Below are 25,898 nucleotides of genomic sequence, written 5' to 3'. Positions count from 1 at the left end.
GACGTAACGAAAACATTTTACAGACGAGACAAGTTTCTGCATACATCTCGTAGACTTTCTTATCCCAGACGTTCTTTGGGGGTTGATCATGCCCAGACCGAGTTTGCAAATACCTATATTTTTCAGCCGTAGTAAACAATAATCTAACGCATGGTAGCTGTTTTCTAATGCTTCCATTCTCTTGAATATAACTACCTAAAGGAGCGGCGCGAAAAAAACCTCTAAAAACTCAAAATAACGTCAATGGTGTCACTAGGTGGAGACAAAAAGAGCACTGCGTACGGGAACCATTTTTATAAACGCCCTCATCATACCTGTATTTCCGGGTTTACTAGGTCATGGTCACGCATGGATGATTCAAAGAAGAGAAGCAAGGTAAACAAATTACACCGTCAAATCTTAATCTAAGGCGTTTACCAAATTTGGGCATACTTGATTAGATTCAAGTAGAATTTATAGTTTCTTTAGTAGGATGTCATTTGTTGGATCAGGTATACCGTGTGTAAGTTGATTTATTTCTTATTCAAACGATAGCATATAATGATCAAGCATGACTCCATGAATCAAGACAGGTACCGCGCATATTATCTGTTTTTTTTTGTTCATCATCTCGCCTGACTCATTGTTAATCAACCTGGTATAATGCTTCCGTTTTTGGAAGTTGGATCAATTTGATTTTTTTTATATACGAAAAATAAATAAAACAATTTGCTATGATTATAAATGTCACCCTATATATAGGCCTAGGCCCTTATATGTAGCCTATGATCTTTGATTTGTGTACTGGATACTTGAAAACTTTCTGACCAATTAAAAACAAACTACTAGTACTAGGTCTATACTACTAAAATATTTTCTGATTGATATTGTAATTTTTTAAGGTTGAGATAACTGTGGTGAAGAACCCAGGCCTTGGTTTTAGCATAGCTGGTGGTATTGATCAGGATGCTTCAAAGAACCCATTTAGTACAAATGATAAGGTATATAGTATCACCGGTCACAACACTGTAACTTGCTGGTTACCAAACTTGCTGATTAACAAATTCGCTGGTTAACCAACTTGCTTGTTAACCAACTTGCTTGTTAACCAACTTGCTTGTTAACCAACTTGCTGGTTATCCAACTTGCTGGTTAACAACCTTGCTGGTTAACCAACTTCCTTGTTAACCAACTTGCTGGTTAACAAACTTGCTGGTTAACCAACTTGCTTGTTAACCAACTTGTTGGTTAACCTACTTGCTGGTTAGCAAACTTGCTAGTTAAAGACCCCTTCCCTGCAATTTTGGACGTTTTTTGGAAAATAATACATATATATCACTTTAAAAACATTAAACCATGTCATTCCTTGTCTTAAATGTACGTTTTATGGTAAATTATGATAAAAAGTGAAAAACAATGCACTACCTAAGTAGCTCGCGGCGATCGACCTCTCGTGGACGGTCTTAGGCCTAGCCTAGCTAGGCTTAGTTTTGTAGGCCTAGCTGGTAAACATCGGTAACGTACGAACATCGTACGCTAGCTATATACCTAGCCTGACGTTGTATAGTTGCTGCATTAATTGTCTTTCTATTTTTGCCAGACTCCGTTGATACAAATTGGGGAAAACCCGGTATTTTCGCTGAAAAGTTAGGAGTCTTCCATTTGTTTTGGCCTCACGATCGATCGAAAAGTGGGCGAATTACAGGTGAAAAACAAAAATATCAATCCGCGCGCAATGCATTTTGGGATTTATAGCGGGCCGCTATAATTATTAGAATCGACTTATTTTTCACATTTTTAACCGTTTAAAGATGAAAAAAGTTATCGCAATAGGACCATATAGTATTATTTTTACATTAAATATAGTTTGTGATCTTAAATTAAATCTAAAAAACGTAGGGAATGGGGCTTTAACCTACTTTCTAGTTAACCAACTTGCTTGTTAACCAACTTGCTGGTTAACCAACTTGCTGGTTAACAAACTTGCTGGTTAACAAACTTGCTGGTTAACAAACTTGCTGGTTAACAAACTTGCTGGTTAACAAACTTGCTTGTTAACAAACTTGCTGGTTAACAAACTTGCTGGTTAACAAACTTGCTGGTTAACCAACTTGCTTGTTAACCAACTTGCTTGTTAACCAACTTGCTTGTTAACCAACTTGCTGGTTAACAGCCTTGCTGGTTAACCAACTTGCTTGTTAACCAACTTGTTGGTTAACCTACTTGCTGGTTAATAAACTTTCTGGTTAACCAACTTGCTGGTTAACCTCACCATCATCTTTTTAAGGCGTAGGCCCGCATTATTTACCATCTTCTTTACTCACCATTTGTTGTAATAATACCTTTTCATTTAAAAAAAAAAAGGTGTTTTTAATGTCATTTTGAACCTTTTTTTTAATGATTTATCAGCCATTTTAAATTTAGTTTTACTTGCATTTTTTTTTCAGGGAATATTTGTGACAAAAGTAGCCTCTGGTGGTCCAGCAGAGGTTGGAGGACTTCAAGTAGGAGATAAGATTCTAGAGGTAATGCTGACAAGTTAAAAAAATTAAAAACACTATTGTTTAATGAAAATACTCCCTACTTTATAATAACAATGCAAACAATAACTATTTTTTTTAAAGTTGATTTTTGTTTACATTCTGAAATTATGTTTGTTTAGGTTAATGGTTATGATGTTACCATGGCTACTCATAAACACGCTGTTAAACTTTTGAGTAAAGAGAAAGAAACACAAGTGATGCTGAAAGTGACCCGACCTTCCATAATCCGAGGACGTTGATGAAAACTAATCAAACAACATAGAAAATCAGGAAACATTTCATTTCAACTTTAATTTCAGGGAAACTGAATATGTCATCTTTTGCTATAGATAATGAATCTTTGCAAAGTAATTTTGAGTGTGAATCAAAATTCACCATAAAGCTTTGTCTACACTATCAAACTAGTTTGACAAAAGAAGTGTGATGTGCCCAAATATGGTAAGGATATGCTTAAATATGGTAGTGATACGACATCATCATGTCCATGTATAGCAATTATTTTTTATAAATAAGTCCAAGGATAATGCCAAGAGTAGGACATACAATTAGCTTTAAAATGGTGCTATGTCTATCAAGCATATGCAAGTTACTAAATATTACCCCACCTATCTAATTTACCTATTAATCAATTTATTAAATATGTTTAGTAAAACATTTGCAGTGCAATATTTCATAATTTTAAGCAAGACAACTACTGTATGAATTGATGTCTCCAAACTCTGACTTTTTGTTGATAAAGCTAGACTACCATACTAAAGATAAAACGAACTGTGTCATTTTAACCATATAATGCACATTTTATCCATTTATTTAGGATCAAATTCAAACTAAATTGCATTTTAATATATTAATTTTCCATCATTTAAAAAAATGTATAGATTTGCTGAAGTCTTGCTAGTAGAATAGTGATATTAATAATGGTAACAATTACTAGACTATTAATTAGTTTTTGTAGAGTAGATAGTAATTTATGTATATGTGCTTATATAGAACTTCCAGATTTTCTAGATTATAACATGTACAGCATGTGTGTGGCGTTATTACTTGTATTCATTCAACTAGACAGTGGTGAAATGCAGGGAGAAAGATCCCTGGTTTAGCACTGAACGCTGCTCATGCTCTGAGGCCCCATAAACTCTTAGGCCCTGTGGCCATATTCACCACTCAAGTGAGATATTTCCTGTAAATATTTAGTATTACACTTCACTCAATAAATATTTAAGTATTTCTCTTAAATTGTATTCACTTAGATAAGAGATTGATTTAATTTTAAGGGTTTTTTCCTTAGCCTAATTGGGAATGGTGAATACAGCCCCTGGATTTAGCCGGTGAGTGCTCATATCACCACTGCAGACAGTATATACTGCCATTACTGATCATTATGCATGAAATGGGTTTATACCAAATTGTGTTGGCTACATGAGAAGGCACTAACAGTGTACATAATACATGGTCTTTAGGTATAGGCCTTCTCTATACATTAAATTCAAAGCCATATTCATTAAATTATTATGTATTATGCAATTTTATAGTGATATCATTTACTTTAGCTTTATTACTAATATGTTCTTATCCATTTGCAATTTATTAAAACGAAATTTCAAGAGCAATATTTTGTATCACCTGTTGTTTGTGATTGTTTCTCATAATATCTTGGTATTGCTGTTGTGTTTTAAATTACATATTGATATTGTAAGTGTTGGAACTAAATTATATTAAAATATTAAGATCGTCAATATAATAATTCCCAAGAACAAATAACCGAAAACTACAGACTTTTCATAATAAAATCAATATTAGAAGCTAATATTACTACAGTTAGACACCTATATTGCGTTATGCATGGTTTCATTGATTCCTACTATATGTTGAAATCTACAAAGCTCAAAATTTGGCCGTTTTCCCTGTACAGTATGTCCAAAATGGCCAAAATATGCACTTTTCAAGATTGAATTATTATGCAATAGTATTGCTGCATATGCTTTTATATATCATATAGACGTAAGCAATTATATAAAAAAATAAAAAGGTCAAAATTTGGAAATTTTTTGAAAAAATCCCTGTGCTATAGTACAGGGATTTTTTCTGAAAATGCCCAAAATATGCAATTTTCAAAATTAAATTATTATACAATAATATTGCTACATATGATACATTGTGTTATCATCATCTTATAGATGCATAGTAAGAAGTTATATAAAAAAATAAAAGGGTCTACATTTTGGCAGTTTTGTGAAAAAAATCCCTGAAAAATGGCCAAAATAGCAATATATTTGCATAAATATTATTCCATCTTTAAAACACAATATATGTGCATATATAGCAATAAATTACCTGTACAGGCAGTTTGTCAGAAAATGGCCAACCTTTTTATTTATAAATATAGGCTTTAGTAATTATTATGCGCTAGTATTATAACTTACTGAATGCCTTCAACTATAGTTAGTACAGCAGATTTCGCAAATTTATAAAAAATATGAATTTTTTACAATTTAATTATGGTTAATGTGAGAAAAAAATACGCACAAAATATAATACTTTTTGTACTTTAATCATTTTCATACTAACTACACAAACACATACAGTACATACAGAATATTTTCTGTAATTATTCTTTCCAAAAAAATATTAAACCAAAAAACTCTCAGTTAAATGCAAAACTTTATATTTAACCATTTTTAAACGGATTACTGCTGTTTTTGCATGGAAATATATATACCTATATAATATACACATTTATAAAACAAATTTTTAGCAGTATATAGTTTCTGTGAAACCATTGAATAAAACAAATTGTGGAATTTAACAGTACATCATCTGCAGTTTACAAGGGTTAACATTGAACAAGTGGTCACTTCAACTAAAGTGGTCAAACAGACTTGACCAGTCCAGATATCTAACAAACATTGTGATACAACACACTCGCATTCGTTATTTTCTCTTTCCCAATTAAATAAAACGTACCAATTAGTCAAAATCCCGGGTAACACCACATAACTCACTAAACCAATTAACCCTAACCGACACAGCACACATAATTCAATTCAATATCCAATTGATAAAATGTTATATCCTTAAATTTAAAATGGTAAATGATTAATTTTCAATGGTATTTAAAACTCAATGTTATGTTAACAGTTTAGATTCACATGTCTTTGCATATTAACTAAAATTTAGTAATTTAATTAAATTTAATTTAGTACATTAATACAGCATTTTGGTTTGATTAGAGAAATTCTTCCTAGTATTTTTTTCAAATTCATTATATAAACAGTACTGAATACATCAATGGACGGATGTAGTGATTCTTAAATTATGGACGGCTTCTTACATTGACATGTCATATATTATGGTTAAATACAATCATATATTATGGTTAAATACAATCATGCATTTCATGGAATGGAAATAATATGCATATAGTATAATATATTATTAATGCAATACTAAATTTCTTAATTTAAAACAGCATTAACTAAATTATATGTCATATCTTACAAATACAAACAGCAAGGTAATCCATTTAGTTATTGTAATACATTATAATTACATATTACTGCAATTGGTCAAAACATTTCAGATACAGTAATTTGGTCACAGATAATACAAAGGAATGTTGTATCAAAATCAAGGTATTTTTTATGGCTTGAAATCATACTCCCAAAAGGAATAATGAATAATATTATTCAATACATTATAATTAGATTTGGTCGGAATGGAAATATAATACGGACTTGGAGCACAATTAATATTGTTGATGAATATATCAGGAATGTAAACTTCATTAAAAAAACATCATAAAACATTATACATAACTTACTGTATATGTAAATTCAGGTTATTAAAAACAGTATGTAAATTACTCTACATAATTCAATAATATGTAAATTTATTTACATACTAGAACATATGTTTCCTTTAAAATCAACTTTTTTTTAACATACATCCTAAACTACTGGAGTTGTTTAAAATAGCACACACACACGCAAAGGCAATATATACAGTGCAACAAAACAACGTACAAAAATATACAGTTTGTACGTTGTAACTTATTATTTACATGCATATGCATAAGCTTATTTGAATATTCAATGTGCTGCAGCAAGCATCTTCTAATTATCAACGCATAGCAGGGCTATTTATACAGTATGTTTAGGCATACAAATCATCTTTATAGTACCAAACACAATCATTATTGGTAACCAATTACCACCTGATAATACGGTTGGTTTATTTTTTTAAACAAAACATCACAAATTTATCTAATCTATTAGATAATACAAACTTTTTGTCTTGCATGATGCCTCACCAAAAGTAACATAACAGACATCTGCATAATTTAAAAATCTTCCTGTGCTTTGACTAACTTTCCTATCTTAATGCTGATTGGCTCGAAGTATGCACATGTTTGTTATGTTCTATTGCATCATAGCCAATGGCGCTGCATCATAGTCAGTGATGCTGCATCATAGTCAGTGACGCTGCATCATAGTCATTGACGCTGCATCATAGTCAGTGACGCTGCATCATAGTCAGTGACGCTGCATCATAGTCAGTGATGCTGCATCATAGTCAGTGACGCTGCATCATAGTCAGTGATGCTGCATCATAGTCAGTGATGCTGCATCATAGTCAGTGATGCTGCATCATAGTCAGTGACGCTGCATCATAGTCAGTGATGCTGCATCATAGTCAGTGATGCTGCATCATAGTCAGTGATGCTGCATCATAGTCAGTGACGCTGCATCATAGTCAGTGATGCTGCATCATAGTCAGTGACGCTGCATCATAGTCAGTGACGCTGCATCATAGTCAGTGACGCTGCATCATAGTCAGTGATGCTGCATCATAGTCAGTGATGCTGCATCATAGCCAATGGTGCAGCATCATGCAATCAAAAAGGCAGTATTCTCTGGCAAGCCTGAACAAGTAAAATAAATATAAAAATACTCTTATTCTGCAGGAGACAGCTCTACCACTAGTAAAAAATGTTCTCCAGTACCATTGTACATCAGTCTACATACAGCAGGTCTGCACAACACATCTAATGGGAACCTTAAACTGAGCTATTAATTACAATTTTCTGATTACAAAACTATATACCTTACAATATCATTTTGAATGAATATTGTATTTAAATATAAGAATATTTCTTTTTTTTTAAATGCTAATTTGTAGAAAGTAATAAAAATAGAGTTGATACAGATTATATACAAGTAGAGTTTTACATAAATCACATTAAAATAGAACTGTAAACACTCATTAAAAATGTTGTTGCGGAAATACATTTCAGTTATAAGTTTGCATGTACAGTACGTTAGCAATGTATAAACAATAAATTAAATAATCATTATTAGCTATACAAACAATCCGGTATTCTCAAACACTGGTTACACATACAAAACTACTATTTTTAGCAAAATAAGTTTCTTATTGTCATTTCAATTATTTTCCTAAAATATAACTTCACTAAAATAATTGCAAAGATCTTTATCATAGGCACTTTTTAAGCACAGAAAAATATATGTAAAATAATGTAATAGATATTTATATATTTACATAATATGATCCTAAATAAAAATATAGATTATAAGTTAAAAACACGTTTTGGTCCTTTGATTTACTTTTTAATAAGAAATCTGTTGTTTTTGGACATGTTCAATTTTATGTTTTATGTTTTATTTCTTTTCAATAAAGTAATGGCAATCAGTGGCTTTTATTTATTTTGTCTAATTTCAAAATAGTTTCCTTTCTTATAAAAAGATGTATGCGGAACTAATGCAGACCTTGGCAATCAACATTTATATCATATTTATTTATACAGTACATCAATAGTTATTAGGAAGTGTTATGCATCAAAAAAGTTTTAAACAAAAATTGTTCATAAAGCATGATAAAAGATTTCTAAAATCAAAAAATGATTTTTGCCATTTTTATGTAAAAAACAATTTGTGAAACTTTTTCTGTTAAAATTTACTGGAATGTGTTTTATAAAATCATATTTCACTGAAAATACTACTAGAATATTATTGAAATTTATATTTTGTTTAAAATTTAATACAGTTTTTCTATAAATTTTATGAATCAGGTACTATAATATTTAAATGTGTAGCATGACTGTGTTAGTTGTAGAAAAATGTTTGGGCCACACAGTAGGCACACTGTCTACCAAAAATATGTAAAACTTTACATAGTGAAATACAATAAAAATATCTAAAAATATATATCTATTTTATGAATGTAAAATGATTGTGCGTGAAAAGAAATGTAAAAAAATGGTCCTAAGATGCGCCATCTGCGTATACGGCTGAGAGTTGGCTCGGGCAACGATCAATTGCGTTCATTTGCAGCATACTTTGAGTGTCTTCTATGGTGTGAGTTGCACTTAAGATGGACGCACCAAACTCACTTGGAGTTGTTGGTAAATCATTGTAAACTGAAAAGAAAGTAAAATATACAATAAAACTTTGCAACACTGTAGCGGTTTAGGATGTGTCTTAAAAAAGCCAATAATAACAATATTTTTGTGCAATCAGGAAAGAGTGAAAGTGTAATTTCACTCTTTCATGGTGTAATTAATATACGAGGAGTAATTTGTTTGATTCGATTAATTTTTCACACATTTACATAAGACTCCTCTTATGTTAACAAGCGTACATAAATATTAAATATGGATATTAACTACAAACTACGATGTGCCACTATTTAGAGAAGCAAGTTATTATTAAACACATTATTTTAGGTTTACTAAAAAACGAAAAACTGATCATGCACAACTGTAAACCATCAAGTAAATTTACTTACAACTCTCAGATATTCTGACAGAATGAGCAGACAGCGCCCTCTCTATTGTCTCAACATTGAGTTGAGGTGATGTAGGCGTCAATGTTTCTTCAAAAGTTGGTATTGCTAGCAAACCTTTAGGAGACTTGTATTCATTGTTATTATTGTTATTAATTGGTCTTGGTATAGGATGCAGAGTTTGTAGTGTGAGACTAGGACGCACCATCTGGGAACGATGTACCATCATACGATTGTTGGGCTGACCAATAGGAGGGTGTGGCATGTTGCTAGCTTGGTGCTTGTTGCAATTTCCTAGGCCTACAAATAAGAAAAATGACAACATAAAAAAAATGCAATTGGACATGGTAACTGACACAATAGGAGAAATGTTTAAAAAAAAATGGGATCACAACCTGTTCTACTTTGCTTGAAATTTATAAACAAAAAGACATAAATTTCTACCTTTCACCCATTTTGACAACACATCAAACTTTTTACAATACAAATACAGAAAAAAAAAATGAAACCAGGTGAAGAGTGACGATAAACAACACAGTGCTAATATTTTAAAGGCAAGTATAATTGGCCAACCAGTGTAAAAACAACTCTGTCTACATTTATTAATATAAAAATCGTATCAGGGGAGAGTAACATGATAGTTAACTAATTAACTTCCTCATACAGACCAGATTCAAAAACAAAATACACTAGTACATGAAACTAGTGAAAAAGAAACCATTATAATACAGTCCATAAAAACCATTGAGCCATGTCCCAAATGGTTGCACATTACATCTATGGTAACATTTTCTGCCTTCTTCCCAAGATCATTTTCTATTAAACAAAAGCTTTTTGATAAACTACAAGGCTCAGTGGATATAGTGATCACATGTTACTTCTGATTGTGTGACGCACAATCACGATAATAAACCCATTGTTACATCTGTATCAAATCTTTGGTTACCAGTAAACAATTCGTGTGAATAAACAGTACGGTAACCCATCTATACAGGTACAAACACAACATAATCAAACTAAAGTTTAAAATAAAAGTATAAATACTCTTTGAATTTAGATGGTTAAAATATTTAAACAACTATGGCTTTTGTACATTGTTTTTTCAAATTACACGTTTCCTATCTATCAAGTATCATTATTTTTACTTCCTCTTCGAATTCTTTTATCTATTTTCTATTACTTTGAACTTTTTATTTGTGTATATAAATTGTAATATAAACTTATGGTGACAACTGTATTATTATCTCAATTTTTAACAAGTTTCTTTCGTTTTTCCTTTTGATTTTATAAAGTATTCCAAGATGATTTCTATGAGAAAATGGCAATAACCTTAAAGCAGGGAGATAAAGTGACCATTGTTACTTCTATTTCACATGGTCAAAATCTTTACATAAATTAAAATAAATTAGGCCAAAGAGCATTTCATGCTAGGCTGAAGAGAACGTGCATTCTTACAGTAAGTAAAACTGGTGAAAGGAGGTCATGAAACAGACCTTTTATCTGGGTTGGAATAATGTGTTTATGCAGAACATGCTGGGCTAGCCCCTAGGCTACTTGGATGAACCGTTCAACTAGTATCTCTCACCTGCATGCGCGCACCCTTTACCTTGACCAATTGCCCTGTGGGATTCTTGATTCACAAGTTCATAATAATTTTGCCTTAAACTTATTTAATCAATTTTTCAACAAGATATTATCTTGGATAAATAATGTATTAATAACCATAGTATATGAAAATCATAACCACAAAAAACATTAAGCTTTAACCTGTTGAGACATGATGCAATAACAGTATACACAATGGTGCTCTTTGCTTTAGGCTTGACTGTTAATGGTCAATACATTTGAATATAAATATACCCAGCCCTTTAATTTTGGTAATGACATTGTACTTCTCACAGCGGATATGCATTCAAAAGTGCACTGAAAATGATTACATTCAACTGATGGGGAAAGTTAGGTGAATTAAAATATCAATTTGTATGTAAAAACACTTTATGCATTAAACAAGTCAGGTGGACATAATACGGTTAAAAGTATAATTGTCAATATTCATTACAAAATGTAAAGCTATGGTTGACTGCACTACTTAGACAATGATTAAAGAAGCTATGATGATCAATATTAAAACGGATGGTAAAAGCGTTTACAAAAGATTGAGAGGAAGCAGAATATAACGAAACAACCTAGATACACCATGCACCTGATATCAATGCACCTGTTAAAATAAACATGTCAGTGAAGTACCTGATAATTCCCAGGGTATGCAGCTGTAGTACTTAAAATGCTGGATGTACCATTCCATCACTAGGGAAGGGTTGGTGCAGCCAATTATGATCACTAGGGTGGGGTTGGTATAGCCCATTATGATCACTAGGGAAGGGTTGGTGCAGCCAATTATGATCACTAGGGTGGGGTTGGTATAGCCCATTATGATCACTAGGGAGGGGTTGGTAAAGCCCATTCCATCACTAGGGAAGGGTTGGTACAGCCTATTCCATTACTAGGGAGGGGTTGGTACAGTCCCTTCCATCACTAGGGAGGGGTTGGTACAGCCAATTCCATCACAAGGAAGGCGTTGGTACAGCCCATTATGATCACTAGGGAGGGGTTGGTGCAGCCCATTATGATCACTAGAGAGAGGTTGCTGCAGCCCATTATGATCACTAGGGAGGGGTTGGTGCAGCCCATATGATCACTAGGGAGGGGTTGGTACAGCCAATTCCATCACCAGGAAGGCGTTGGTACAGCCCATTATGATCACTAGGGAGGGGTTGGTGCAGCCCATTATGATCACTAGAGGCGTTGGTGCAGCCGATTATGATCACTAGGGAGGGGTTGGTGCAGCCCATATGATCACTAGAGAGGGGTTGGTGCAGCCCATTATTATCACTAGGGAGGGGTTGGTGCAGCCCATTATGATTGCTAGAGAGGGGTTGGTGCAGCCCATTATGATCACTACGGAGGGGTTGGTATAGCCCATTATGATCACTAGGGAGGGGTTGGTACAACCCATTCCATCACTAGGGAGGAGTTGGTTCAACCCATTATGATCTCAGTTTTTTATTAGAAGGTAGAGAACAGAACATTTTCCTGCACTGTGTTGTTCGAATGGCATTGGCAGATCCAGAGCCTAAAAATTAATTCCTATCTTTTGCTGGGGCCCACCTTGAAACCTCATGTTTGCTGTTGGTGTTCTTAAGAAACATTTCCCCGTTTGCTGGTGTTCAACTTCCCCCACTGTGCAGTTGGTGTTCTTAGGGAACATAACTTGCTAGAGTTCAAATTATGTGTGCTATTGGTATTCTTAGACCAAATATGGAATTAACGCTTTCATTTGTGTTACAGTAATAAGGGATTACCTATGGGTCTAAATTATACATCTGTAAATTGAATGAATGACAATTCTTGACTTATGTGCACATGGATTTTCAAAATACACTTTCTAAGAACTCTATGCACCGTTAAGATAACATAAAACACATAAACACTTCCATCATATTGTTGTACATGTTGAAAAAATTAACTGCTAAGAATTAATAATCTTAAGATGACCGCAAAATGTTCAGAGAGATTGAACAATGAAAGGTGACAGAACAATAGGGTTACTGTGACTATACCAAGTAATCCAATACTATCTATCTATAGCATTTTCAAAGGAAAGGAAGTATCTTGAAATTTATGAACACTGTTGCATTACTGAGTCATGTTGCCTGCTACAGCCTCAAGGCAACATGCCATAATTTCAACGAAAGAGAACAGGACGCTAGTCTCTGATCAACTTTCAAGTGTGGATGACGATTTCGGCTCAACCGTCACAAAAATAGAAAACCGGAAACTGGCAGCAAAAATAAAAGTATGCACAAATAATTATGATACATTTTAACAACTTTATTTAACAATTCTACAGTATTGAGTTATAAGATAGAAATGATTTGCCACCTAGATTAATCTTTCTTAAGCTCTGTCTACACTATCAAACTTTATGTGGTGTGCCCATATATGGACATGATGATGTCATATCACTACCACATTTGGGCATATCACTACCATATTTGGTAGTGTAGACAGAGCTTTAGAGGTGATATATAATATGTTTTTTGAAATGGTAACTAGAACATACACACACACATACAGAAGCAAACCAACAACATTACCAAATTCAACAGTGGAACTTATTGGACTGAGTTGTAATTGATCAATTAGTAGCATTCAGGTAAAAAAAAAATATAGAAAAAGCAGCATATCAAGACTATATTAGATGAGTCAGTTAGACAAACATACAGAAAAAAGAAATGAGAATTACATATTATTGTTTAAAGATATAGCTTTAGGAAGATGAAGCACACATGCAAGATTAAAAGAAAGCTCTGAGTTTTCTTAAGCTTCGATGCGACACGAAGACATGCATGCAACGCAAGTATTTTAACCAATCACAAGCGATGAATCATCCAAACTATAGCATGTGATTGGTCAAATTACTTGCATTCGTGTACTGTACTGTATGTCTTGTTGTGCCCTAGTGAGAACAAAGCTTTAATGTGGGTACTAAAGCTGTATAGACTTTCTAAAGTAAACTGTGTAGAGAGGGCTGGGTGCGGTACACCTACCCACAATGTACAACATTCATGATAACAATGATAAAATTAATACCTGTATTTAGACTACCATCATGCATATTTTCATCTGTTTATTATAAATAGAACCAATGAATATTCATTAAAACTACATATCATGCATAAATATTATTAGGGAGGTTTTCGCAACCTTACAAATACGATAACGAAAACGGATACGTCATACATTTGTGAAATTGTGAAATTTTATGGCTTACGAAAACGAATACGTGTGCGTGACGTATCCGTTTTCGTTATCGTATTCGTAAGATTGCGAAACCTCTCTATTACCGATAAACAAAGAATAAATAAATGGTTTGAAAATGAAATGTGACTAACATGCAATTTTAATAAAAGATATGCAATCTAGTGTGATTTGAAAAAATACAATTGAAATTCAAATAGACATGTCTTTACAATGCAAATGATGTGAAAATTACATGCCTTTCATTAAAAAGAAGTTTGTAAAGTTGAATTGCAGTATAGAGTTCTGCGGTGTGACATCACAAAAATAGGTGGCGCTGCATGGTTGCTAGCCAACCAAAAAATGCGTTCATAACTACTATGTTGATAAACTGTATAGATCTGTATTTCTATCAAATTATGTATCATAGCTTGATTTTAACTTAAACTGTAGTTGAAGAATAAATAGTTATTAAAAACAAATATTTAGTGACCTTTTGAAATTTTAGTTTGCTTTTATTGAACATTATTAAGTTTTAAAATGACTACTTAAATAAGCCTATTCCAAACCATTGGTGACCTTGGAGTCACTCAGGCAGGTTGAACGCATTTTTTGGTTGGCTAGCAACCACGCAGCGCCACCTACCGTCGTGACGTCAGCACCGCAGAACTCTATATATTTTGACACTTCAGTAAGCTATTCAGTGAATGTTAAAGTGATATGTAAAGTCTAAAATGTTAGTACTATTAGGTCATAATTTGGTAAATGATGCAAATAAATCATTATTCTTTTATAAAAACTATCTTTTGACAAATTTAATTTCTTGTAGTTGAATTTTTTCTTTCAAAAAATGTACCAACACGTACAAGGTATTAAAATAAACACTAACCTTGATTTGAAGGTGGTCTAGGTTTGAGTTGAACTGTCATGAAGGAGTGAGGAGGAATTGAGCATGACAGATGAACTTGGTGAGGGGGAAAACTTCTTCTTGTTACTGAAGGTAAGCACTTGATTCTACGAAAAGAGAAGCAAAATACATTAATAACAATACTACAGAACTCAAATCAGTGTGTAAAACAAAGAAGATCCAATGGTATACAGTCTACTTTCACAAGTTTTCTTGAGGATATACAGTACTGTACACTATACAGTATACAGTATTGTACAATTAAATCCATTTTTAATTCGGACAGACTGCACTTTATAGAGTGCAAGCTATAAGAGTCTAGAATGCATTTCAATAGTGGTACAGTACTACCCTAAAGTTACAACAAGGTGTAACCAGCCACCTCTACCCAGTACAACACTGTACACACTACCAAAGAATATAAACTGAACATATTAAACAAGAATATGTTGTCTATTTGTTATAGGCCTAGTCCACCTTCTTTACTGACATGAAGTGACAGGGAATACTAAGAGTTCCTGAAAATAATCTCTTTACATCCATTGGCAATTACTATAAACATTTACCATAGTTTTTAACATACCTCTGGCTGGCATCATCAGATGCTGCAAGTGGATGGGAAGCACCATGTGATCCCCCTTGTAAGCTGTGTACGGGTGACTGGTGATTAGTGTAGTTGGATGCACATGTTGTTGTACCACTTCGTCCAGGCGAGTGAAGATTGCCGTAGTTTGATGCCCCGGTCGCTGTACCGCTACGACTGGATTGAACACTGGAATATAATCCTATAAAACAAACATATATATTTTAGATATATCATGTATGATTCCTTAAACTTTCGAGTTACTATTGTGAGGCATTTGATAAACAAGCAAATTGCCTTAAAATGTCTTGACATGTTTCGAGAAACTATTCTCATCATCAGAACAGAAAACAACGCCAAGATTACTTATTTTAATGCGATATTTATACTTATATCTTTATGGTGAAAATGATAATTAGTACATAATGAGAATAAACAACCTCTAAATTAAATGACACAGTTTGAGGTGTGTTTTAGTACAACTTAAATTATTATATACATATATTTTATTTACTTGGTTTAAACACTGTATACATAAAATTATATTCAATACAAATTTAATTTTTATATCCTAAAAAATTTCCAAAAGCTTGCATTTCTTTTGTGACTTTTTTATTTTACAGTTTTGATTTAGGTTTTTGCTTATTTTAAATTATCTCGATTGACATCAAGCCACTGGTACTCACAGCGTTGTCAGTTTCTGTAAATTGCCTTTAGATTTATATACTGTACATTAGTTTATAAAATATAGTAATTGAATTGAACTGAATTATATAAGAATTTCCTCATAAGAGAACATGTTCAAATATTAAAGTTTTACTAAACAGAGTTTAACACAAAGTCATGTACATCATAAATAATGTATCTTGCCGGTTAGGATAATGTTACACCTGTATTAAAGTGATCATGCATAAAACAGGTAAATTAGTTATTCTCATACTACCTGTGCGTTATTTATACCTGCTGACCTAGAGCAAATATGATAGGCAACAAGAAAAGGTCAAGTTTTCTAAAGTAATGCAAAATATAATTAGATTAATTTGGCTGCTGAGTTACTTAGGAGAACCAATATTTGGGAGACGTTTTGGCACCATGAGAAATTTTCATGAGGAAAAGTTCTGGAGGGAAAATAAAACATAAATTTTCAAGATTAATTACGACTTTAACATTTCTATTTCTAAGAAGGAAACAGTTCAAATATATCAATTTCATTTATTTTTTAAAATTTGATTCTGAAAAACATTAACAAACGTACATAAAAAAATGATGTAATGGTTACGACTGTTATTATAAATAGAAATAAAATAAACCGCAAACAAATTGTAAACCACAAATATAAATAAATATGTTGATCTTGAAAAATTACTTTAACTTCCATAAATAATGAAAAGTTTTTGTAATATAATATTATAACTTTATGTACACTTTTTATTATATGAACAAACAGAATAAAATAAACACTATCGCTTTATGATGATGAACAACTCTAAAATGTATATAGGAAATGCTTTTTTTAATTTTATATCTATTATGTTGTGTTTATTGTTTTTTATGTAAAAGGGTCCTGCGAAAACAGAAGTGTAAACTTCTCTATGCAGGATCCTTGCCATCATTTATGCTATGAAATTACATTTATAAACGATGAGTAAATAAATGTGAATAAAAACAACAGAGCTTGGGGAAGTAGTAGTAGTAGTGGTTTTTATAAAAAAACGTGTACACATACAGCCTGATGAGGACATAGTGCTTTAATCATGGTTATTTCGAGAACAGAATAAGGTAGCGAGTAATTTTCACTTGAAATAGTGCAAAGTGTTGATTAGCTACCAAAATCAAACTAGCGTGAAGATTAAGAATCAATTTTGCACCAGAATATCGGTCTTTGACCTGGGATATCTAGCGAAGAAAAGCAATGAGATCACATTACGAAAAGGATTCAAGGGTTCTGAAGATCGACCTTTGTGAGATGTGCTTTGATATCAAGCTGACAGCAAGCGGGAAGAGTTGCTTAGAGTGGTTCTAGCATCTCCGGGATGTCTATGTATCCTTCCAATTTCCCGGCACCCTCAGGCATTCTCGAACATACATAACATTTACTTGTAAATTTGTGAAAAGACCTACTTTTCAGACTGTTTTTGTTAATTCTACACCCTCTATAAATCATAAGCAAACAGTATAAAGCATTATACAACATGAATTTACGAGGTTCAAAAGTTCTCAATTTGATTGCCTGCTTTACAAAATTTACACAAATACATAATTTGGAGAAAAACAATAATAAAGTTTCACTAGTGAATTATAGCTCCAAAGTTGCATTATTTCATTAGACAAGTATTTGGGTTTGTTATATTATAGTCCTTTGTTGATACTGTATATATAATGTGATGGCAAAGCAAAAACATAGTAATTAAAACTTGTTGAAACTCATCAAGTAATTTATAATTAGTACCGCCGATGAAAACTTGTTCATTTCCATTTTGATTATTACTATATTATTATTATTAATTACAGCTCATTAGCAGGGAGAATCCATCTTTAATTAAATTCCATTCACAATTAGTGTTGGTTCATATAAACAGTGTTCCACGGTTTCTCATGAAGCCATATATATTAAATCTATAATCTAATTTCTATTATTTACTATTCAGTAAATAAATATGGTTAATGTAGGTATTTACTATTAAAAGATTTGATATAACTCTGCAGTCCTAAATTGTATATAGTTGGGAAATTCCATAATTCTGTAATTAAATCTCATTCACAATTAAGGTTTCATTACTAATTTAGTGTTCCATGGTTTCATTTGAAGCCATATATTTAATTAAATATATTATTTAATTTCTATATAATTTACATACTATTCAGTAAAATCTAAATATATGGTAAAATGTAGGTATTTACTTGAAATAACAGTAGTCCTAAATTTTATATATTTGGGAAATTCCCCATATTTATATGTTCTGTTGTTCATTTCATTTGTATATTGTTTAGAAATTATTCACTCTTCCCTGATCTTCAGCTAATTAAACTTTTTATAACACATAGTCAAATGTGCAGGTGTTTAGAATACAGGTGTTTGTTGTTAAAGATGAGAAGAGTGTGGCTCCACAAGTTCTATCAGATAGGCCAATACACCTGCTGGGCCACGGAAGGAACTGGCGGGAATATTATAAATGAGAATTGTGGGATTTCTTTTAAATACTAATCCTACAGAAGTACACAAACGATTATTTCTAAAGAAGTTTATGTCCTTGAATTTAGAAGATCCTCACAAAAACGAACCAATCTCACAGAATGGCGCGAATGTTTGCATGACAATAACCACAAAGGACCAATAACTGAGAAACCGGTTTTATTTTGTGTAGAAATTAAGCTACAGCAGAGTCTTAAATTATTAACAAGTACCACAACTAATTTTGAATAATACCGTTCTTTGGAGTATTTCTTTAGAAACAGGATGCAAGAGAGAACATGCTGAACACGTTTGAAAAGGAAGTAATTCCGTTTATTGGAAAGTGTATAATAACAATGCTATAGAATGATATCACTATAGCAACAGTAAACAATCGGAATCAAAACAATCAACTATTATTATTGTCATCATTATGATACATACAACTGCTTTGTTGTAGTAACAAAATGAAAATCTATGTATATATAAGGAATTTATTTTATTTATTATTAAATAAAATAGGGATTTTTTATAACTGCTTTGAAAGACTAATCATATAATATACTAATAGGCATTGAATGTTATTATTATTATTATTTAATCATTTGATGTTTTATGATATTTTAATGTTTATTGATTTTCCATTTTGTTAGCATAATCATATTTTATTTATTATCAAGGCAAATAGTTTACAAAGCATCAATTTTAAGTGAATTTTAAGGCAAAGATTACAAAAGATGAAAAGTCTCTTTCCAAGTACTCTGAATAGTCCTGATGAAGGAATAGTATTGTCTGAAAGCTTGGCACTTTTTTTCTGCCTGTTTTACTCTACTGTTTTGATTTAGCTTTTTGCTGTATATTTTTTATCTCCATTGAAATCCAGTCACTGATAGACACACAGATAGCTCACTTTCAATCTATTTTATTCAGATAACCCAAAAATGCTTTACCTGGAAACATATCGGAACCGGTACCAGTCATCGAGGAATTAAGTGATCTTCCGAGGGCGCTGTCACTCATCTCCATCGGACTGTCTGCATGTCCAAACGTTTGTAATCCAGAAATTGTTAAACAGTCGTTCAGAATATCAGGCCTACCGAAATCTTCTCTTGTTCGAAGCTGTGAAATAAAATAAATAATCAAATATACGAGACAGAAATATTCTTAAAACTTTGTTTCTTAACTGCTTTTTTTGCGGTTTTATATAATATTTTATTAATTCTTCAATTACAGAACATTGAAACCATATACGTGTTTTTAGTTTAGTTTTAATGTTTGAGTACATTAACAATATCACAACATCTAAGTCATATATTATAATGTCATAATGTGATATAACATAAAGCTGTCACAGGTCAATGTGATGCCATGGGAGATGACATGTGACATTAGATATGTGATATCATGATTTTTTTTTCATGTGGTTTTATTTATCATAAAAAATTCAAATACAAATTGGGGCAGATTATTGTTCTTTTATACTATATGTAAATGACTGTAAATGATTGAACAGCACTGATTTGAACATATTTTAAACGTAAAGCTCTGTCTACATTATCAAAATGGTTTGACAAAAAAAGTGTGATGTGCCCAAATATGGAAGTGTGATGTGCCCAAATATGGTAGTGTGATGTGCCCAAATATGGTAGTGATATGCTTAAATATAGTAGTGATATGACATCATCATGTCCATATATGGGCACATCACATTTTGTTGTCGCATAAATTTTGATAGTGTAGATAGAGCTTTATAATATATTTATATTAAACTACACTGTTGGTCAAACCTTTTTCCTTGCTTGCTGATCTTTGGCTGTGTGTGCCTTTACATGCTTGCGTAGTGAGCTAGGATCTGTGTAGCGTTTAGTACAACCTGCAATCTGACATGCATATGGTTTCTAGAGATTAAAAAAAAAAGATTATTACTAAAAATTATGAATTAATTGCAGAATAGGCTCCAAACACAGGCACACAAGACTATATGAATACCAAAAACCAGAGAGATGGAGAGATGAGATTGCAGCATTTACTGGTATATTCTGGATTTAGAGCTGTGCTGGACAGAAAAGGATTGGTTCAGCTTGGGGAAGCCATCGCCCTGCAGTGTGATGATAATGGCTAAAAAGTGTCAAACCGTCTATCGCAATTGTTTCTACAATAAATATATCATTTTTATATTCAACCAGGTTCTATTATAATGCTAAAACTGATGACACAAACTGTTGGGTTTACACACCATACTAAACAATTCCCCTGGTATGTGTAAATAGTTATTACGGTATGTGAATTTTTGGTCTAGCATCAGAGTCTGGGAAAATGTATGATTAAAAGAAAGGAGGATAATATTATAATGAAAGCATCGATAATTCGTGGAGGAATATTTGCAAGAGCAGGTGATATTTTAGTTTTCATTACAATACAAAATGATATGTTTGATTTGAACAAAAAAATGATGCATTATATAATCTTTAAAAGCATATTTCAATCACAAAACCTGTCAGACTGATAGCATTGAACCAGAATAAGGTAAGTTACAGTGCGGAAATGATTTACATTACTGGTCAACTAGGTGCTGACGAAAAACAAGAACTTTAGTTCACCTGATATTCAAGTAAAACTCACATTAAGCTCTGTCTACACTATTAAACTTTATGTGACAAAAACAAATTTGATGAGCCCATATAGGGACATGATGATGTCATATGACTACCATATTTAAGCATATCACTACAATATTTAGGCACATTGCACTTTTTTTGTCAAACTAGTTTGATAGTGTAGACAGAGCTTTACATGATCTGTTAAATAACATGAAAACTACAATGCATTCGATAAATTTTGTAACAAATATTTAAGTTCTGCACAGGAAAAATGATCTCCTAATGATTGATTGATTTATTGCTTGTAAAGTTTTTAGTTTATTTAGTTATTCATGTTTTTTTTCTTTTCATTATGTTCTGTTCTCACCGCAAATATTAGGTGAATGATCAATGAATAAAGAAATAGTTGGGGAATTGTTTAAAAATAATTAATTTAAAATTTTTTTATTTTGTTTTCTTCATATAAACGTACTATCCCAATAGCCTTTTATCATATCAACTTTGTTCGTTGGTGCTTAGCGCTCCCTATCCAACGAGTAACTGAAGACTTTTTGACTGTACTTACTGTATCAAGATGCGTTCGTTGGTGCTTAGCCCTGTCAGATGAGTTACTGAAGGCTTTCGTACAGCCAGGATGTTGACATAGGTATGGTTTCTCGCCTGTATGTGATCGCAGGTGTATTTTTAGATTCTCAAGTCTTGAAAAAGCTTTGTTACAACCTTCGAACTACAAAATCATACAAAAAACAAAAACAATTTAAGACAAAATACATTTTTATCAAGTAATACAATTATTTAGAAACTACAGTATATTAATTGTGTAATTTTCTTTTGCATATTTACAAAATGGACTACAACAATACATGCAGTCAAACTTCCAGTTCACTGTTGGTATGCTAGAACTTCAGTTCAGCACTGTTGACATGTTGGGGGAAAGGGTTAATATGATGATAAATGTGCTCTCTATTTTGAGCAATTGGGATGGTCCTTGGTATCTTCATATGCCAAGAGTTGTGTGATATATCTACTGTATATGTCTGATGAAAATGACAAATGATGTGGCGATACTATAATTTCAACAACTTCTGGTGGATTTTGTCCCCGAAAAAAAAAAAAAAATACAATTCCAAGACTAAACAAATTTACATGAAAATATTTTGCCACTTTATTATGTATGACTTTATAAATTAAAATTTGTACGTGCATTGCTGTAATAAATAAATATAAGAGAGAGGGAGAGGGGGGGGAATTAAAAGGGTGAGAGAGTATTGTAGTAATAGTCTTTGTTTTGATTTGATTAGTTTAGAGAACTTTTATTTATTTTAGATATATTTGTTTACATTATCAAACATCATTTGATTACGGTCTTATATTTTGTGTACGATAATCCAAATAACTAAATGCGTCATGGAATAGTATACACAATACTTAAATCACAACAAGTGTGAAAGTTTCTGCGAAATTTATATGCATACCGTTTAATACAATACTATTTGTGAATAGCTAACACTTGAAAATTATTTAATGTCTTGACTATAAACTAAAGATTTTCATTTTTGTTTGCACCAACAGCGACAGCTGGGAGTATAAAAAGTTCAACAGTAAATCCATAATGTTATCTTATGTTTATTATTTCATTATCAGGGTTTGGCAGTGTTCCAATCAGGATTTGCAATTGGGCTTACATTGTTCAAATGATTAATGTCTAACTTATTCTTTACTCCATGGTCTAAAAAAATAATAATGAATCAAGCCGCACAATACTTTGTTCAGTGACTTATATTGTACTTTACTGTTCTTGTGGTGAATGGTGATTTCTAGTTTACTTTAAACCATGCTTTAACATAGCGGCCACTGTAAATCACAAGTAGTTTATTTAAAGCCATATTTAAACCATCAAAAACATGAAATCCTCTTCATCACTAACATGGTATGACATCGGACTCAATTCAATTTTTAATTGACGCTAGTGTGGCTCGATCACATGTACTAGTGTAACTGTTCATAAGTTTTACTTATTGCAAGGTTTATACTAGACTTTCCCCCAATCTGTACTTATTGTCTTTTCATGTTAGTCCACCAGTCAAAATTAATATATAAGCTCAAGTAGTATATGTATGAAACGCCAGGTGCCAAAACATTTATCTTTTTACTAATATTAAGTCAAAACTCTGTCTGGATCCTAGACTAGGTTTATACCTCCCTGCTTATCATTACATAACATTATGTTTTCGCTCGAACATTAAAAATATTTCTTAATGAAGCATTGTTAAATGAGCATGTTGGTAATATTTTAATAAAACGAATGTTGCATAGACAATAATAAATTAAGCACAATGATACTATCAATTATTACTCTAAATCAAAAAAAAAATTTTTATTCAAGATATGTATATATTATTATTCTATGTATCATATTTCTAATTCAGTATGTAAATTATACTTTCTTTTAGCAATACACTTTAAATACATAAAAAGTAACATTATTTAAAAAGATTTGAAGATCAGAAAAAATGAAATTGTTGTTCAGACAGACTGTCAGTCCTTTAATAATTATAGTAATTAAATGGTGTACTTTACCCTTTTAAAAACCACAGTTACAACAAATTTAGCCAGCAGATTTGTCAGCATTTTCTTTGTTTCTTTGTAGTCTTATCGTTTATTACATCCGATAATACAGTATATACTTAATATACTTTACCTGTGATTTAACCCTTCTTTAAATTATTTGAACTACTAAAGATATGTACAAATTTTTATGATGTTTTTATCTAGGTTACATGAGAAATAAAATCATTTCAACAAAACATGTTTTGGATTTAAAAGTTAAAAACACTTTTATTGAGCAAGCCTTATAATCTGATAGCGTAAACAACAATTATAAGATTTTAAATAATCTCATTGTGATTTTTCAATAAACTTTATTGAACAATAACGTAAATAGAAAAATAGCATTCTGGTATATTGTAAATAAAATGTATAGGTAGAATAGATAATCCTAGTTTAAGCATGGTACTTGTTTTGTATAAGTGTGGCTAAAAAAGACTCGTAAAAATTGAGTTCTTTAGTGATAAGCGTGGATTTAATCTGGTATTGTTGTTTCTTGCAATATCATTATTAAAGTTAATACTGTACAATTATATCTGGGTTGTTGTTGTAACAAGTGTGTCTAGGTTAGAGAATTGAATAAAGGGCAAAGGGGATTTAGTGGTAATAAACATCTTAAAAGTGCAAGGTGCCATCAATACAATATCAACCAGAACTTGTATCTGGTTTTTTTTTTAATTACTGTTTGAAATTAAAAATAACAACGTAGAACTAGCTACTGTAGTTATTTCTTTCTAATGTCTATAATGCCTTTCCTATCAACTTTTAGACCAAGTTATTATCTCAATACAGGTAGTTATTTATATTCACACAGAACTTAAACGATATGTAATAAAAATTAAATCACATGCTCATATTTAATTGAAAATATGTAATAACAAATATACTGTTATATAATACATATTTTAAAAATGGTTTTGCTTTGCTGGCAATTTGTGTAAACTAGAGGGTCACTACAAGGAAACCAAATGGTTGCTTAGCAACCAATGGCTGCTTAGATACAAGGTTATTGCTTAGTTACAAGCAGTATTATTTTGATGTTTTACGTTTCAATAGCACAAGATCATATTCAATGTATATAAATTTTACCCAATTACAAAATTAATCACCTAAGACCTAAGAAAATTTAGGCCCTAAATGTAAAAAAAAAAATAGAAATATTGCTTCCTCTATTAGATTTTTCAATAATTATTGCATCCTAACTCTTCAGTATTCAGGTCATACAGGAAGAAATACAACTGATTTGTAGTTAACTTTGTACTTTAGTTTAGTAAACATAATATTCTAAAATCATATGAAAAAACTAAGCAAATATGAGATAAATCATAAAGCAAATTAAAAATACTCAGGTTCAAAGTCTGGAAACAAAAAAATTGGTTTTCAATTTCAAAATTTGTCAACTAATAATAATAACAATTCAATTTGAACATACATAAATGTCTATGGCCAATTGAAGATCAAGTTAACAGGATTATAATTAAAACCATTCTTCAGTTGGGAGGCAAGCCTCGCGGGCATGAAATTCAACTCCAGGGAAGTAATAAGTTTGACAGGCTAGCTTTGTGGAGTATGTGACCTTCTGTAGGCTGTGGTTGGAGCCTACTGAAATCATCACTGTTTATGTTTTGAGGCTGATGCTATAGGATATATAAGGTGTCAATCAGAGAGGTTATTGACCCTAACGTGACATGGTATTACGACAAAACATGAATCATTTCATGTAGAAAATAAGGTCCTATAAAAAGTGAATGGTTGGATTGTCATCTTGTAAACATACTGAAACAAATCTTGATAGAAGTGAGTAAAAAATGGTACCACGAAAGGTACAATTTATTATTTCTGTTTATATAGGATACATCTTCAGAATTTAGTAGTCGGACATATCAAGAGGTAACAAAATTAATAA

At 31.8% G+C, this 25,898-nt stretch overlaps 2 protein-coding genes across 4 annotated transcripts in view; one reads left to right on the top strand and one right to left on the bottom strand.

Moving 5' to 3' along the window:
* The first annotated feature begins 356 nt into the window (after nt 1-356).
* LOC140051352 (tax1-binding protein 3-like) lies at nt 357-4,124 on the top strand. Its single transcript, XM_072096542.1, has 4 exons — nt 357-502; nt 882-980; nt 2,427-2,504; nt 2,642-4,124. The coding sequence occupies exons 1-4, from the start codon at nt 473-475 to the stop codon at nt 2,759-2,761; spliced, it is 327 nt and encodes a 108-aa protein (XP_071952643.1). The 5' UTR covers nt 357-472; the 3' UTR covers nt 2,762-4,124.
* Nucleotides 4,125-5,098: 974 nt separating this feature from the next.
* LOC140052396 (zinc finger protein GLIS3-like) overlaps nt 5,099-25,898 on the bottom strand; it is a 51,649-nt gene continuing 30,849 nt past the window's right edge. For 2 of the 3 annotated variants that reach the window (XM_072098000.1, XM_072098001.1), the window contains 8 exons: nt 21,951-22,112; nt 20,573-20,683; nt 19,736-19,904; nt 15,614-15,815; nt 15,013-15,137; nt 13,977-14,009; nt 9,327-9,623; nt 5,099-8,958 (listed from right to left, as the gene is read on the bottom strand). In XM_072098000.1, the coding sequence (XP_071954101.1) occupies nt 8,804-8,958; nt 9,327-9,623; nt 13,977-14,009; nt 15,013-15,137; nt 15,614-15,815; nt 19,736-19,904; nt 20,573-20,683; nt 21,951-22,112 (1,254 nt within the window). In that variant the 3' untranslated portion in view covers nt 5,099-8,803. The remainder of the gene's footprint in view (nt 8,959-9,326; nt 9,624-13,976; nt 14,010-15,012; nt 15,138-15,613; nt 15,816-19,735; nt 19,905-20,572; nt 20,684-21,950; nt 22,113-25,898) is intronic. The other variant, XM_072098003.1, reaches the window with a different exon arrangement.

This window comes from Antedon mediterranea, chromosome 6 (assembly GCF_964355755.1).
Source record: "Antedon mediterranea chromosome 6, ecAntMedi1.1, whole genome shotgun sequence".
NCBI lineage: Eukaryota > Metazoa > Echinodermata > Crinoidea > Comatulida > Antedonidae > Antedon > Antedon mediterranea.
This window is presented reverse-complemented; position numbering and strand designations above follow the sequence as displayed.

Excerpts from the sequence above, each read along its gene's own strand:
- LOC140051352 (XM_072096542.1), top strand. The coding sequence starts at position 473 with ATGTCATTTGTTGGATCAGGTATACCGTGT. Across the intron at positions 503-881 it reads TTGGATCAGGTATACCGTGT|GTTGAGATAACTGTGGTGAA; the intron begins GTAAGTTGATTT and ends TAATTTTTTAAG. Across the intron at positions 2,505-2,641 it reads TAGGAGATAAGATTCTAGAG|GTTAATGGTTATGATGTTAC; the intron begins GTAATGCTGACA and ends ATGTTTGTTTAG.